This window comes from Oryzias melastigma, linkage group LG20 (genome assembly GCF_002922805.2).
Source record: "Oryzias melastigma strain HK-1 linkage group LG20, ASM292280v2, whole genome shotgun sequence".
NCBI classification, from domain to species: domain Eukaryota; kingdom Metazoa; phylum Chordata; class Actinopteri; order Beloniformes; family Adrianichthyidae; genus Oryzias; species Oryzias melastigma.
Genome location: NC_050531.1, coordinates 8,809,104 through 8,824,368, shown reverse-complemented (window position 1 = coordinate 8,824,368; position 15,265 = coordinate 8,809,104). Strand labels below are relative to the sequence as shown.

Here is a 15,265-nt window from a genome sequence, read left to right as displayed (position 1 = left end):
TGGGGGTGCAGGGAAAACTGAATAGGTGATATATCGCGATATTGTATTTGACGATACTTGTATCGATTTAAATGTTCGGTCTTATTGGCCTCGTGGTTTTTGTTGTTATGAAACTTGACTTTTTCTAAGTCATAGTGTTTAAAAATAAGTTAAAAATGGTTCCAGTACAGTCTTGGGATAAATTGGGATACATATTTTATTGCAACATGTGTATTGCGATACATATCGTATCGTCACACTCTTGCAAATGCACACCCCTACTACAAGCCAATGTCTCAGAGCTGATTTACATTAGAAATAGAAGTAAAGACATGGACGAGCTGGTTCAGTGTTGAAGAACTTGGTTCATTTCAACCAGACCCAGCATTTTCAGGACCATTTAGAGCACAAAGAGGGTAAGCCAGGTCCTCTCCTCCCACATGAGTGTGTGAGTTCACAGATGTGCTTCTGGAAGAACCATCAAATATTCCCATAAACGCTTCCCAGAAGACTCCCAAGATGTGCCTGGAAAGGTTGTGACTCAAGTTCACACAGTGTGGGTTCATAAATAGTTTTTTTCTATTTAATCATTTAATTTTATTTATTTAGAGTTGAAGGAAGATTTATATTAAACCAATTGGGACCAAATGTTGAAGTACCCCAAATGACCACTAGAGGCTGGGTTCGTAAAGTCAAAACCAGCACATTTTCTCCCCAAAAAAATAGTTACAAAAAATATTGCTTTACTTTTTTATTCAAAGCGAGCCACAGAATCTTCCTCTGGCAGAATGATTGCAGGTTCAGTTCCCCCTGACTGCCCACGTGTTGGACAGGTACACTCAACCCCACATTGCTCCTGCTGGCTTGGCCAGGTCTGTCGCTGTCTGAAAGTATATGTGAATGGTTAAACGGGACTGTGACTGAAGGTAGAAAAGCAAAAATAAAAGCTGATTCTATTCACCATCTGTGTCAAAACTGCGCAGAAACCTTTGTGTCTGATTTGGCTGCAAAAAAAAAGATTGAAAATGATTATTCTTTTGTTTTAATATACCTGAGACAACACATACAAACATGGTTCTAAAACACTTCTTTTGTTAATAACACATGCTCATAATCAGGTCGTTTTTGGCAAAAAAAAAAAAAAAACTTGGCTTGATTTTTTTTCACAGATTCTTCCACAAACTTCCCAGTTGAATTTTAATATCTGAGCCATAAAAATTGCTCTGGGAAACTTCTCTGTTTCTTGCTGAAAATGTCATTTTTTGAACACAATTATTTTGATGAAATTATGTAAATAAAAGTGACAAAGCTAATTTAAACAGAGGAAAAAGAAGTGTGCTAAAGCATCAGGGCACAGACCACAAACAAGATAAGAAGCTACAGTTTTGATCATAAAATGGGAAGAAATGAACTAAATAAATAAAATGGGAAATAGACTAAGAAACTGGTAATTTTTCACATGAATGACCTTAAAAAGTCTTAAATTTAACTTGAAGAAACTTGTAGGAACCCTGCGTTAGCTTTTCTTATCTTTTCATCTTCAGAAAAACCAACAGTGAAGGTTTGGTGATAAATCTCCTTCAGGAAACTAAAGAATTCTTCTTCTTTTGCAACTTTTTGTCATAAATTTTGAACTACATGGCTCAAGGAAAAGCTTTTAAATCATTTTTAAAAATTATTTTCAATTTATTGAACAAAAAATCACCATCCCAGCCAAGCTTTCAAGAAAGCTGAAGGATAATTCTGTTCTATAGGGAAGATGTCGGAGAAGTTGCTCTGACTTGATATAGATCTATAGATCTCATCTGTCCATCACACAGCTGCGTGGTTTTTCAGATCCCCTCGCCACTGATTTTTATGGCATCCTCACAATAGTAGCAACTGATTATAAATAGATTGGAGAACGCAACAAAGTTTCACCGCATATAGTTCACAAACAGCTGTTTCTGTCCGAGCTCATTAGTAAAAGCATGTGATTTAGAGATGTGAGACAGGCTGCCAACGTCTTTTGTTACAGTCTGACTTTCCAAGGTTGCACTGTTGCTGCAGTGGGACTCCCCATCTTTCCCTGTCAGATCATACTCCTGATGTGTCACATATGCCGCCTTCATCCTTCTGGGATTCAGCGTTAACCACTCAGTTCCAATGGAATGTGATGGTTTATGGAGTCGTTTACTGAAATTCTTCTCAGTAGAAGCTGCCTGTTCTGCGTCTATAAACACTTTTCTCTGCGTTTTATGACACATGTGGCCTTCTGTTATGGATTTTCAGAAGCTTAATAAAAAGTCTGAGATTTAATGAATATATTTTAAAACTTAAAATGAATTTCAGGAACTACTTTTTTCTTTTTAGAATGTGTTTATAGTCCTTTCATTTAATTTTATATTCCATTTAGGTTATTTAAGAGTTTTTATGAGCAGTTTATTTGCTGTAATAATTCAAGAGCAGTCATCTGAGCTGAAAACTCTCTGCTTTGTCCTCTAGCGCCCTCCTCTGGACGGCATTATTAACTACTCTTCAATTCACTGAATTTTTTTATTTTTTTTTAAATCTATAAATGGATTTTAAAAAAGGTTTTTTTATGTTAAATAGAATCATCCAAACTTACTGGTTGATGCTCAAAAGGGGATTCTGTCTGTGGGTGTTCTGATCCTTCAGCTTCATTATTATTATTATTATTTTTTTTAAAGATGGATTTATATTTCAGCGGGAAAATCCTCCTCTGTGACTCTGTCCTTTTATGTCCTCGCCTATTGCTTGACCCCTTCATCTGTGGTACCAAAAGTCTGTTGCCATGACGACACTGTCTGGCTGGTGAAATTTGCTGCATGCACTCTGTGACAGACATGACGGCAGCTGAATCCTCTCATCAGCTGAGCCGGGGCAAATAGTTAATTATCTCTTATTTAATGCGGAAAAGAAATGTGATAATTAAAATGCAATTTAAAAAAAAATACAAGCACAGTTTTAACTGGCACGTCACAGCTTTGCAGAAAATAATTTCCAAATTCCTGTCATTCCAGAGATCTAAAGGCCGGAAACATTCTGCTTGGAGACGATGGGTCGGTGCAGATTGCAGGTATGTTGTTCCAAAGATAACATCAATGTCATAAAAATACCTTACTGTTGATCTGGTAGGCAAACTGATCGTAAGATACAACACAAACATGATTAGGAAATAGTACTTCATGAGGAAGCTCTTTCAAAGAGGGTGAATAAAATGAAATCGGTTCATAATTCCTCACTTTTCTCTCCTCAGACTTTGGCGTCAGTGCCTTTCTAGCTGCTGGCGGAGACATGACCAGAAACAAAGTGCGGAAGACGTTTGTGGGAACCCCGTGTTGGATGGCCCCAGAGGTCATGGAGCAGGTCAGGAGGGTTCACACTGCACCTGCTTGAACACCTTTTCACACTTTCAGAAACATAACTTTTTTGTCAACCCCCACAGGTGAGGGGCTACGACTTCAAAGCAGATATCTGGAGTTTCGGGATCACCGCAATCGAGCTCGCCACGGGAGCTGCACCTTATCACAAATATCCCCCCATGAAGGTGAAAACTTTGTAGAAATGTTGAACCAAAAAAAAAAATCTACTGGAATGACATTGATTGCATTACCAATAAAAAAAAATTACAGTATGTTAAAGATTTTATGTTTAAGTGTCACCGACGACGCCTCAGGTGTCGTAGGGTTAATAACTGTGTTCTGGTCTTTAGGTCCTGATGCTGACTCTGCAGAACGACCCGCCAAGTTTGGAGACTGGCATCCCAGACAAGGAGATGGTAAAAAAATACGGCAAATCCTTCCGAAAGATGATTTCTTCGTGTCTACAGAAGGACCCAGAGAAAAGGTAGTTTCCGAAAACTCAATTACCGTATTTTCCGGAGTATAAGTCGCAAGAGCAAAACATGTCTTATCAAGAAGAAAACCAGATATAAGTCGTACTTTTGAGCGAAAAGTCTGACAATTCTGAACAAATCCGCCAAGCGTAGCTATAATTAAAAAAATAAATACATTCAATAATAATAATCTTTTGATCTGTATAAGAAAAATATCAAAGTTTAAGAGGAAAACAATCAAATTCTCTTCCATGTTTGTTTTGGACAACACTTCTTCTTCTACTGTCAATAGCAAATACTTCTGATTCAGCGCCCTCTCGTGGTTGTTAGAGGAAACAACCGCTAAAAGACAACCGGTGTTTACTGGGAAAATAAATATATGAGCCTATTTGTGTCTTAAAAAAAAAAAACACCCACATAAGCCCGAGTATAAGTCACACCCCTTTCTAAACTATGAAAAAAAAATGCGACTTGTACTTCGGAAAATACGGTGTTGGTTTTACTGTCTGACAGTTTTTAGTGAGAGAAAAAAGGAATTAACTTGACTTTATTGTACTGTATATTTTTGTAAATTCTGATTCACTCTGTTGGTTTTCAGGCCGACGTCGTTAGAGTTGTTGAAGCATAAATTCTTCCAGAAAGCCAAGGTAGGTCCGAAAATATACCACCTTTTAAATTCCTTTGCTTATTTTTACTTTTTCACCTTTGATTTAATCAAAAAATGTCACAGATTTATTGTGATTTAAGCTAAATATTTCAGTTCCTGAGAGTTTTCTGTGTGGGAGCACGGTTCTTCTGGTTATTTTGCCACACGGAGCTGTTTCTAACAAAGACAGGGATAAACCGACTGACGCCAGCCTCTGGCTGTCCAGTGCCATAGCAACCAGAGAGCAGGCTCAGCAAGTCTGGATCAGTGACTGAAATGCTTAGAGTGAACACCAGATGGCAGAATTCATCACAGAAATGAAGAAAACAGACATGCTTCTCAAAAAATAATTTTATTTCTGTAGTTTGGAGAAAAACCTGCTCGCCTTGTGAGAATATTTTTATTCAAGCTCAGTTAAAGAGAAACTTTTGTACGATGCAGAGGTCTTCTTCTAAATCAGGGGTGTCAGACTTGATTACAGAAGGGGCCAAAATCCAAAACACACCTTAGGTCGCGGGCCAAACAGGATAAACATTTAATGGACACTCTAAAACTAAATTTTTAAAACTTTAAAACCGTAATTTTTTAACATAATTTTGAACTAGATATATAACGGTCTGCAAAAAAGCTAGTGTGAGTCCTGAAAGCTGGGTTTGGGGGTTGAAGATGCTGAAATTGATAGCTGAAATCACTGAAGCTGATAGCCAGCTAAAATATTAGATTAATACCAAATTTGCCTAAAAAAAAAAAAAAAAAAAAAAGTTATTTAAAGCAGCTACCGTGTAGCTGAAAAATAGCCAAACTTCAAAATAGCCTAAAAAACAAACCAAAAAATAAAGCTTAAATTAGCCAAAACAGCTAGCATGTAGCTGAAATATTAGCTAAACTTCAAAATAGCCTAAAAAATTCTTAGTAATTGCCAAAATAGTCCAGAATGCAAATTTTTAAAACTTTAAACCCGCAACTTTTTGACGTAATTATGAATAATAAAAAGGCAGGAATATCATTTCAAAATAAATCAACTTAAACCTTAAATATCTCTGTAAAAATGTATTTTGTCAAAATGATACAAGTTAAAAATAAGTGCAAGATAAGATCGGGCCATTAATAACAATAAAATTAAATGACCTGGAGGGCCGATCCGGCCCCCGCGCCTTGACTTTGACACGAGTTCTGAATCAATGACCTCCACTGGAGTGTTTTGTATCTTAGTTTGTTGTCTTGAGTTGATTTTGGGACTTTCTGGTTTGATTTTTCCCACCACAGAACCATGAATACTTACACGACAAACTACTGCAGAAGGCGCCCACAATAACGGAGCGGTCCAAACGGGTAAGCAGGGATCCAGTCTTGTGCTCTGCTGCTGACGATCACAAACTCAACTCTGCGCCTCTGGCGTTCAGGTACGCCGGGTGCCAGGTTCCAGCGGCCGCCTCCATAAAACGGAAGATGGCGAATGGGAGTGGAGTGACGACGAGCTCGACGAGGAAAGCGAAGAGGGCAAAGCAGCTGTTGCAGCTTTGAGGGTGAGACCCGTCCCTCCGTTTGCCCTCATTAACCTTTTGTTAAGTCCTCATCCCTGTTCTCTCGCTGAAGTTGTCGTGTCTGTGCGGTAGCATGTTCGTTGTGTCTCTCCCACCAGTCTCATCTCTGTGTGTGTTTGTGTGTGTGTGTTCTGACGGCCAAGGAGCAGCAGGTGAAGCCTGTTAGTGCCCCCAGGCGACAAGTGCGCTTCTCCTACCCACTCGAGCTGCCTGCACCCAGGGTTGTTCACTTGCCACCACGATACAGATGGCATTCCCCTAACAAGGAAGGACTCCCAGAGCTCTGCAGAATGTGGGAGAGCTGAGGAAGGCAGTTACAAAAATGCGTTCAATTGCTAGTAGTCATTGATATGAATGTTAGGATCCATTGGTTATAGGTCTGCAACAGGAGTCACGAACAGTAGGACAAAAAAATATTTAGTCCGCCTCTAATTGTGCACCTAAAAAGATGAGAAATGCCTGAATTTTTCATCATAGGTAAACCTCAACTATGAGAGACAAAAATGAAAAAAAAAATCCAGAAAAACACATTATCTGATTTTTAAATAATGTATTTGTAAACTATGGTGGAAAACAAGTTTTTGCTCAATAATAAAAGTTTAACTCAATACTTTATTACATACCCTTCATTGGCAATGACAAACGTTTTCTATAAGTCTTCAGAAGGTTTTCACAAACTGTTGCTGGTCCATTCCTCCATGCAGATCTCCTCTAGAGCAGTGAGGTTTTGGGGCAACACAGACTTTCAACTCCCTCCAAAGATTTTCTATTAGGTTGAAATCTTGAGACTGGCTGGTTTCTGTAAGAGTGTCCGTTACAGAAGAAGTTATAGGTCTGTGAGAGCCAGAAGTCTTGCTTGTTTGTAGGTGACCAAATACTTATTTTCCACCATAATTTGCAAATATATTCTTTAAAAATCACATAATGTGATTTTCTGAATATATTTTTCCCATTTTATCTCCAATAGTTGAGGTATACCTATGATGAAAATCACAGACCCCTCTCATCTTTTTGAGTGGCGAACTTGCACAATCGGTGTCTGACTAAATACTTTTTTGCCCCAATGTACGGCTCTCTTACTCCTCTATTGTGGCTCTTTGGTTGAACTAAAATAAAAGGTACTGAATTTCAAAATTGAACCAATTTTCTGGAATAAAAGGTACATTAAATGAAACAAAACAATCAGGGGTTTGATTATTTTTTAAAGTAATCAAAGGATAAAAGTGTGGCTTGAAGGTTAAAAAAATATGGTATTGGTAACTATTTAGCTCTGATTTACTTTGGGTTCATTAGGTTTACAAATTTATGGCTAAGAAACTGTTAAAAGTTATCAACTATAAGAAAAAATATCTATTTTTATCTTTGTTTTATTCGTGACATAATCACAGTAGTTCATTCATTTTTATCAAAATAAAACTCTTTAAGTGGTAAAGATTGCAGATCCTTTTATAATAAAGATTATACATTGTTAGAATTTTTTTTATTATATTTTAAAGGAGGCGTGGCTATTATAGCATCCAAGTGTTTTTAGCTTCATGAATTTAATTATTACAAAGTTTGACCATAAAAAACACATTAGCAACACTCAGGAAGTGGGAGATCCCGTTCCTGGAAGCCATCTGTATTTCCATTTCTTTTTCTCAATAACTTTCATCAATACTCACCTAATCATACAGACTGAGGATAAGCTGGTTTGCTCAGCGACCTTGTAAAAATGACACCTAATGACCATTAAGGACTTAAAATCGCTTCTCTTCTCTTTGTGACTGCCTCCATGATGGCAAACTGAACCAAACAAGCTTTTTTTACAGATCCACTCCGATGAAAATTATTTTCAGCATGTTCTTGCTGCCTTTTTCTGATGTTTGGGGGACATATATACAGAAAATTAAGCTTAAAATTTCATTTCGGAGTATTTCTTTATTTAAATTGTTGTGAATCAGATGAAAAAATACAGTTAGAAATGGAGCTGGGTGGGGAAAAGTCCCGCCCACAATGCAAAGGCAAATTTCTAATAAACTTCTGATGCTCCGTTTATAAACGGCACAAATAAAAATGATCAAAAGATGAACGGAGTGGGTCTTTATAGACGTTTAAAAAATTCAGAATTTCTCCTGAAATGAAGAACCATACTGAATAGAAACAAGCAGGAGTTTATCCTGTTTCCGAGTCACAAACGGACTCATCGATCAATCACTTCATTGTTTCTTGGCTCAGTTTGCCCACAGCCATTCGTATCTGTGTTTTCCTGCATTTCATGGAGATAATTTCTTCCTTTTTTTCCCTCTACATGATCACTTTGACTGCATAACTGTGTGGCTTACCCCTGATTCTCTACTGATTCATTTTCCTCACTTGTTTACAACTCTACTATAATCCTTGAAAATGTTTTTTGTTTAGATCGCAGTTTTAAAGGTAATTTGGTTAATTAAATACTAAATGCGTTGAAGCAGTTGTGCTTTTTTTTACAAGGGTTAAACCAAATATCGTCAGATTTTTCGCTGATATTTCAGGGATAGTCGCTTTAATGTACATCAGAATAAATGAAGTGAAGCTTCACCAAAGTAAACGAGTGAGCCTTTTTGTGTGATTCCTTGCTTTCCTGTTTGCGCGTGTGCTTGTTTTTGTGTTGCTGAAGTCTTCTGGGTGGAGATCCTCTCTGAAGTTGTGTTCATTTGTCACCTACAGTCTCCAAGAGTGAAGGAGGGATCGCAGAACTCAGAGGTCAGAAACTTTTTCTTCCAAAATCAAGCTTATTTCTTGGAGATATTTTCATCTTTAAGGAGATTCTGAGATCTAGTTTGGTAAGAGTCAAGTATTTTGTTTATTTTCCAGATTTTCCAGACTCCAGAGTCTTTCAATAGTCAACTGCAGTTGGTGGATGCAGGTCAGACTGAACTACCTCAGGCTGCAGGCCAAGTTCCACTGCAGCCCACACCCGGCAACACTCAAGCCGCTGGTGAGGCCTCGCTCAGCGTTCCTCCCACGCAGGTCAGCCTCTTTAACCTCCCTTCAGTCGACAAACTCTTTTTAGTTTCATGATTTGATATAAATCAATCGCCCTCAACAGATTTCCTCGTCCTCGGGATATGTTCAGTCTGCCATCAGTTTGGTCCTGAGGTTAAGGTGTGTGCCATTATTTTTCGCATCAACAAAACTTTTTGGACTTTGTTTGACTTCTCTATTCTCTCGTGTGCTCAGAAACTCAAAGAAAGAACTAAACGACATCCGCTTTGAGTTTATGCCAGGGAGAGGTAAGTTGTTGATGCAACAGTTTTGGTTAGACTACGGTCACATATCCCATAATGCCACTGCGCTGTGATGCAAGTTTCTCAGTCAATTGGGAGGCGGCGGTTGCTTTTTTACATGCCCACATAGATTTAAAAAGAAAAAATTCAAAATTTTATGGCAACCTGACAATTGGCCTCGCGGTCACATTTCAAGGTCACTAAATGACAGGAAGGCCTTTGCTGGGTTTCTCGGGAAGTATGTTGTCTAAAAATGTGCAAGTTAACTAAATTACAATGAATGATCAAAATCTGACCAATGGTGCAGAATTGCCCACTTTTTAGATACCATCAGCCTAACGGGCAACTGGCGGCCAGTGACACTAGATACGGACGCCCGCCGTCCACAGACATTTACACATCGTGCAATCAGAGCCCCTCTGTGGCCGCCCAGCTGTCACCCAATTTCATAATGGCGTCATCCCCGCCTGACTGACGCCTGATTACGTCATCTACATTCATGACAATGCCAAGGATTTTCAAAAAAGCTGAGCTAATCTTGAAGATTGTGCCTCCCCGTCACGCAGTGGCAGGTGGATTTGTGACCGTAGCATTAGGAGATAATAAAGAACTATTCTACTCTCTTGTCTGTTATTTTTAATTTATTTTTTTATGGTTGTCTTACTCTGAACCTTCAGACACAGCAGATGGTGTCTCTCAGGAGCTGGTGTCAGCAGGCCTGGTGGATGGGAAGGACGTAGTAATAGGTCAGTGGTGCAAACGCTTCATCTCTGGTTAGCTACTGAAGGATAAAGCTGGTTTATGTTACTGAATACTCATATTAGAGAGAAAACTAGCTATAAATCTTTTAGAAATCACTTTATTAAAAAGATTAAACATACAATCTCAATCCACGATTAATAGTTTCCAGTAAGCTGTTACTTAAGGTGCATACATTATGTTAGCATCACTGATTCTTGTAAAGCTGCAATATCGATAAACACGATTCGTGTAGTTTTATTGTTAAGTCAGTGTACGACGTTGAGAGGTACGGCGTGATGTTTCCTGTGTTCAAATATCTGAACCTTGGTGAAGAATTTGCATCACGTCAGCCAATCAGGAGCTCTGCTTCCCCATGATGCTTTGATGATGTAATCAGTGAGTGGAGTCCAAAACCAACATGGAGGAGAATCGGATTGTTGCTGTTTGTTCTACTTCTGAACTTTATGTAAAAGTGAAACAGCAAGTCATCAAATTGAGTCATGGAGAGATGAAAGTACAACAGAAAGCATCCGTCATTCAGACACAGCTCCTGCAGTGGAAGGTGAACCTCACCGTACCGGGAGAATCAGTCACTTAACGTCATCCATGTCTCTATGCATTGACTGTATACGACACGTACAGATATACAGTCAATGCTTCCATTCAAGGATTAGGCTTAAGATGTTTACCATTAGTTGTTTCAGAAGCGAATACAGTGAATTCGACGTCCATCTAAAGAGAGCCGTCAAATACGAATTTCATTTTTCATTGAAACTGGACGCTTAAACGCGAGTCGATGCATTGTGTGTACCTTTAGGCTAATGAGAAGAAGGTGACATTAGGCGTCTTTATACTAGAAGGAGGTCCGTCCTTCTTGAGTAGTTGTCAGCTTTTGTCTGCCAGAGAAAAAAGCTTCTGGGGAACATCATACAGAGGTGTTGAAAAATGTTGAAAAAGAACCAAATTATTTGTTAATTATCTTGTGCATGAATTCTATTCCCAGTTTATTCAAAAAATAAGGTTTTTTTGGACTGAAAGCCATTTTTGTCTTTTTTCAGTTGCTGCAAATTTGCAGAAAATAGTTGATGAGCCTCAAAGCAATAAAAGTGTCACTTTCAAACTGGTGAGTCAAACACATCCTTAAGATTCTTCCTGTCATTCTAAAGTCTGGATGGAATTTAGAAATAAATACTCAAGAAGCTTTTAAAATAAGATGAAATAGAGTTTGGAAATGTTGGGCTGAATCCAAATAATCCCATCTTTCTCCTCGTCTTCCAGGCCTCCGGAACCGAGGAACTTCCAGATGACGTCAAGCTGATGGGCTTCGCTCAGCTCAGCATCAGTTAAACTGTCGTTCTACCCGGAACCGTGACTTGCCTAAAAAATGTGAAAATTAAAAAAAAAAAAAAAAAGACAAAATTAGTTTCATGCATTTTCTTTCCTTTCCATGGCTGTAAAGAAACCACTACTGCCAAAGAAAAACCGAACACCACCTGGTCGGAGTCAGCAAATGTTTCGTTTGTTGTGAGAATCACACAGGAAAAGTTTACAGTGTACTTGTAGAAGAGTGAAAGCACCTACGAGCAACTATTTTATCATTCTGGCTTTCTTCATTCTGTCATTTTCTTTCTAACATGATGCATTTGCACAATCCGAACTAAAGCCCTTGAATCCTGATAAATGTAACAATGCCTTATGTTCATCAGAACTACTAAATGCACGAAGTGGGAATATTCCACGTTATCTGTTGTGTCCACATGTCCACATGCGAGTGCTGCTGCCAAACATTTTACTTTATTTTGGAAGGTTAAACCCTTTTTACAGGATGTACAGATGGGTAATGACTTTTAGCTTAAAAATTAGTTTCAAAATTTAAAAAAGTAGTATTTTTTTGTATCAACATTATCACTACAAAATTGGTTTAAAAAAGTAAAAATGAATCATGTTGATGGTTTTTCACATCAAAAAGACAAAATTGTAGCTTCCCAAAAATTAAAAAAGTGTGTAAAAACATAACAAAGGAAATCCTAGTTATGTTTTTTTAAGCATTTAATTGGTGCTCATTTGCAATTTTATGTCAAATTAAAGGTTCCATCAAAAGTGGTTCCTGAATATTAAAAACTAAAGTGAAATGTGGTGCAGCAGCTGAAATCTTGTTTTCTGTCTGGTCTTTGTTAGGAGACATTTTCACAAAATCCTAATGAGAAAAAATGTTTTTTGTGAATGAAAAGATCTGACTTCTAGTGTGTAAATAAAAGCATTAAGCTTATTTTTTGGTCTGATTCAGTTGCCAAAGCTTCTTTTTTTTAATATTTAGGACATGAATTTCAGCCCTCTGTTGTCACAAACTGGTGCACCACTTCACAAAGTGTTGGACTTTTTATCCTTTTGCCTTCAAAAAAAAAAAAAAAAAAAGGTTCTACTTTGGTGCCAAAGTTGTCCTGATGCACCTCCCTGCAGTTTGAGCAAACCTTCAAACAGCTGTTCTGCCTTTTTTTTATTATTTATAAAAGCTTAAAAAAGCCCATCCATGATTGTAAACCATATGAATGATAGATTAACTTTGAATTGTGATGGAAAAAGGGCAGTTAAGAGCGCAGATGTTGTTCATAGCTGCCTTTTATTGTGAAAGTAAATGTGTGGAGATTCATTTACTGTTCCGCTCTAATGTGAAAATCTCAGATCCCAGCAAGGTTTGAATATTTGGTTGGTTGAAGTGATAGTGTCATAACTCTGCAGATGCCATATTAAATGAAATGTAATACTTTTTTTGTCTTGCAGATGAGATGTTTAGGAGGGAAATGTTGTATTTTGACTCTGAAGATGTTCAAAGCCTTAAACAGACAATGGAGCCCCCCCCCCCCCAACCATTTTATTTTAAAGTTTTGTTTCAGACCTTTAATGTCTTCTTATCACATGTATGGAATAAAGATCTACAGATTGAGCTTGTGTTTCGACAGAAGTAATCTGCGACCACTTCACTCCTGTCTTTTCAATCCGCAGTATTGGGTGGGATTCTCACGATGTTGATTTTGTTCTGCAAGCTAAATTTATCAACTGAAACGACACTTTGTCTGAGCGATGAGTCATCACAATTATTTTCCCACCTGTTGTTTTTAAGTTTGCTTTTCTTTACTGTTTTGAAGTTCAAAGAATGTTTCTTTTAGTTACTTTTAATCAATAAAGGATGAACATATCAGAACCATTCGAGGAACTAAATCTGTATTTTACTTTAATAGTAGTAACTAGAGGTGTGTATTGGTAAGAATCTGGCGATACGCATTGTATCGCAATGCAAATCTCACGATACAATAAGTATCGGGATTTATCCCAGAACTATATATACCAGAACAATTTTTTTTAAAACTAAAGCTTCGTGCATGACCCGCTGTGCAACTGCACTGCTTTACTGCACTGCTTTACTCGTTTATATCTGAGCCCTGAACGAAGCACAACAACCCGCGTTCTTATGATACTGGCAGCAACATGGCGCAGAGTTTTGGTTTGGTACCCATCCCAAGTAAAAACATAAGCAGTACATCTCTCATTGCAAAAACTATAACTGAACATTTTACACAAGCTGGTTCTCGGAAGATCTTGTTGTTTTGGTTGGATGTAGCTGCTCAAAGAGGCTCTGTGTGCTGTGCTTCCAACTAGTAGTCAGGGGTTTAAGTGGAAAACAATAGTAAGACACTGATCATAAATAAATAAATAAATAGTTTGTCAGCATTTTAAATCGATACAAGTATCGCCAAATGAAATATCACAATATATTTACGAATCAGTTTTTCTCTACACCCCTAGTAGTAACACTATTGTATTTTAATAAGGGATGTAACAATTAGTTGATTACATTTCCTACCTAGGAGATGAGAAACCTTTAGGTTACTTGCGTAAACCCGGTTCTCTGAGTAGAATTAGTTAAGTGTCTCAAGGTAGAATGCGCCCCTATGTGTTCCTTAGAAGAAATTATCTTATTACCCCAATTCTGATTGGCTAGTGATCACGACGCTAGCGTCACCTCTCTATAAATAGACAGCACTACACTGCAGTGTCCTTCAAGATGAGCAGCTTCTCTCGCTTCACCCCAGCAAAAAGAACCGGGGTTACTTAGAGTTAGGTTACCTAAAGTTTTAGTTTTCAACATTTTTATGTCTCAATATGGGATATGGAGACTACCATTTTGCTAGACAAGCTTATCTCAAGCAACCACCAACAATCAGGAACTGCCTATCTGGTTCTGTGAAAGCCCAGAGGCAAGAACAGTCTGGCCCACATCAGAATTTAGTTAAAAATGGACAAGTTAGAGGTGAAGACCAACTTGCTGGCCCACAAATGTCCTGGATAGAAACACCTTTGTGTAATGCCCGGGAAGCAGCCATACTCCTAGTAGGAGGCACTTCCAGGTCAATGGGGGCCTGATAATCGCAACTGGAGTGAGAGAGCCTCTGTTTTGTGATGAGTTTATCCACAAGAGGTTTAGCCCAAAAGTTGATGTTTTTTACGAAGCTTCCGTCTTCTGTTAATAAAGATGTCTCTTCTGCTCTTCTCTCTCAATAAGGTCCACTGCAGCTCGACCGAAGTGGGCCAATTTCTTATTGCAAAGTTATGGACAAAATGTATTGTATGAGTTACAAATAAAGAATTACGAGCACACAAATCCGGGTGAGTTAATTTTCTCTCCATACAGCCCTACCGGAGTCCAACATGTACCGCGAACACGTCCGACTTGCTGCCGGCTATGCAAACCAAGCAACTGCTCTGGTCATACAGAGACCGGACAGTGCTCAGTAAGTCTCCCCGGACCCCCAAACGGAATCTTGAAATGTGTTTCTCATAAAGGGGGTTAAGAACCGCTCTTAGTCTGGCTTGTCACTCAGGACCTGTCTGCCATGGAAGACCCTTGACAGATTAGCTCCTGGGATCACTCAAACACTCAAACCCCTCCACCACGTTAAGGTGGCGATTCACGGAGGGGAAAAATGGGAAAAGCAGGAAAAGCACTTAGTCCTGCTTTAACAAATACAATCTATTTCAAACAGCATTTTTGTCAGCTCCTCATTCACAGCAATTTGAATAGATAAGTAACATGAAATACAATTTTAAGCTTAAATTTCTCTATCATATAACTCCTGATATCACATAGGCAATAAAACACCTCCAAGGAGAAATCTGGAATAATGTGAATGTTTTAATGTTTTTTTTCTTTTTTCTATTATTTATTTTATTTATACTATTGTAGGCTTTGGAATTAAGGGAGTGCCTTGGA

General features: G+C 38.2%; 1 protein-coding gene and 1 long non-coding RNA gene across 3 annotated transcripts in view; one reads left to right on the top strand and one right to left on the bottom strand.

Annotated features, from left to right (window-relative positions):
- The window catches only part of oxsr1b (oxidative stress responsive kinase 1b), a 35,886-nt gene extending 22,688 nt beyond the window's left edge, over positions 1–13,198 (top strand). For both annotated transcript variants that reach the window (XM_036217428.1, XM_024279741.2), the window contains exons 5-18: positions 3,003–3,058; positions 3,239–3,348; positions 3,428–3,529; positions 3,695–3,828; positions 4,416–4,464; positions 5,730–5,795; positions 5,867–5,989; positions 8,696–8,731; positions 8,843–8,998; positions 9,078–9,133; positions 9,209–9,261; positions 9,933–10,001; positions 11,055–11,119; positions 11,275–13,198. In XM_036217428.1, the coding sequence (XP_036073321.1) occupies positions 3,003–3,058; positions 3,239–3,348; positions 3,428–3,529; positions 3,695–3,828; positions 4,416–4,464; positions 5,730–5,795; positions 5,867–5,989; positions 8,696–8,731; positions 8,843–8,998; positions 9,078–9,133; positions 9,209–9,261; positions 9,933–10,001; positions 11,055–11,119; positions 11,275–11,343 (1,144 nt within the window). In that variant the 3' untranslated portion in view covers positions 11,344–13,198. The remainder of the gene's footprint in view (positions 1–3,002; positions 3,059–3,238; positions 3,349–3,427; positions 3,530–3,694; positions 3,829–4,415; positions 4,465–5,729; positions 5,796–5,866; positions 5,990–8,695; positions 8,732–8,842; positions 8,999–9,077; positions 9,134–9,208; positions 9,262–9,932; positions 10,002–11,054; positions 11,120–11,274) is intronic.
- On the bottom strand, positions 7–2,809 carry LOC112151088. The gene is made up of 3 exons (XR_002920074.2): positions 2,588–2,809; positions 941–983; positions 7–863 (listed from the first exon to the last, which is right to left on the bottom strand). It is a non-coding gene; the product is annotated as an uncharacterized LOC112151088 (long non-coding RNA).
- Positions 13,199–15,265: the final 2,067 nt, after the last annotated feature.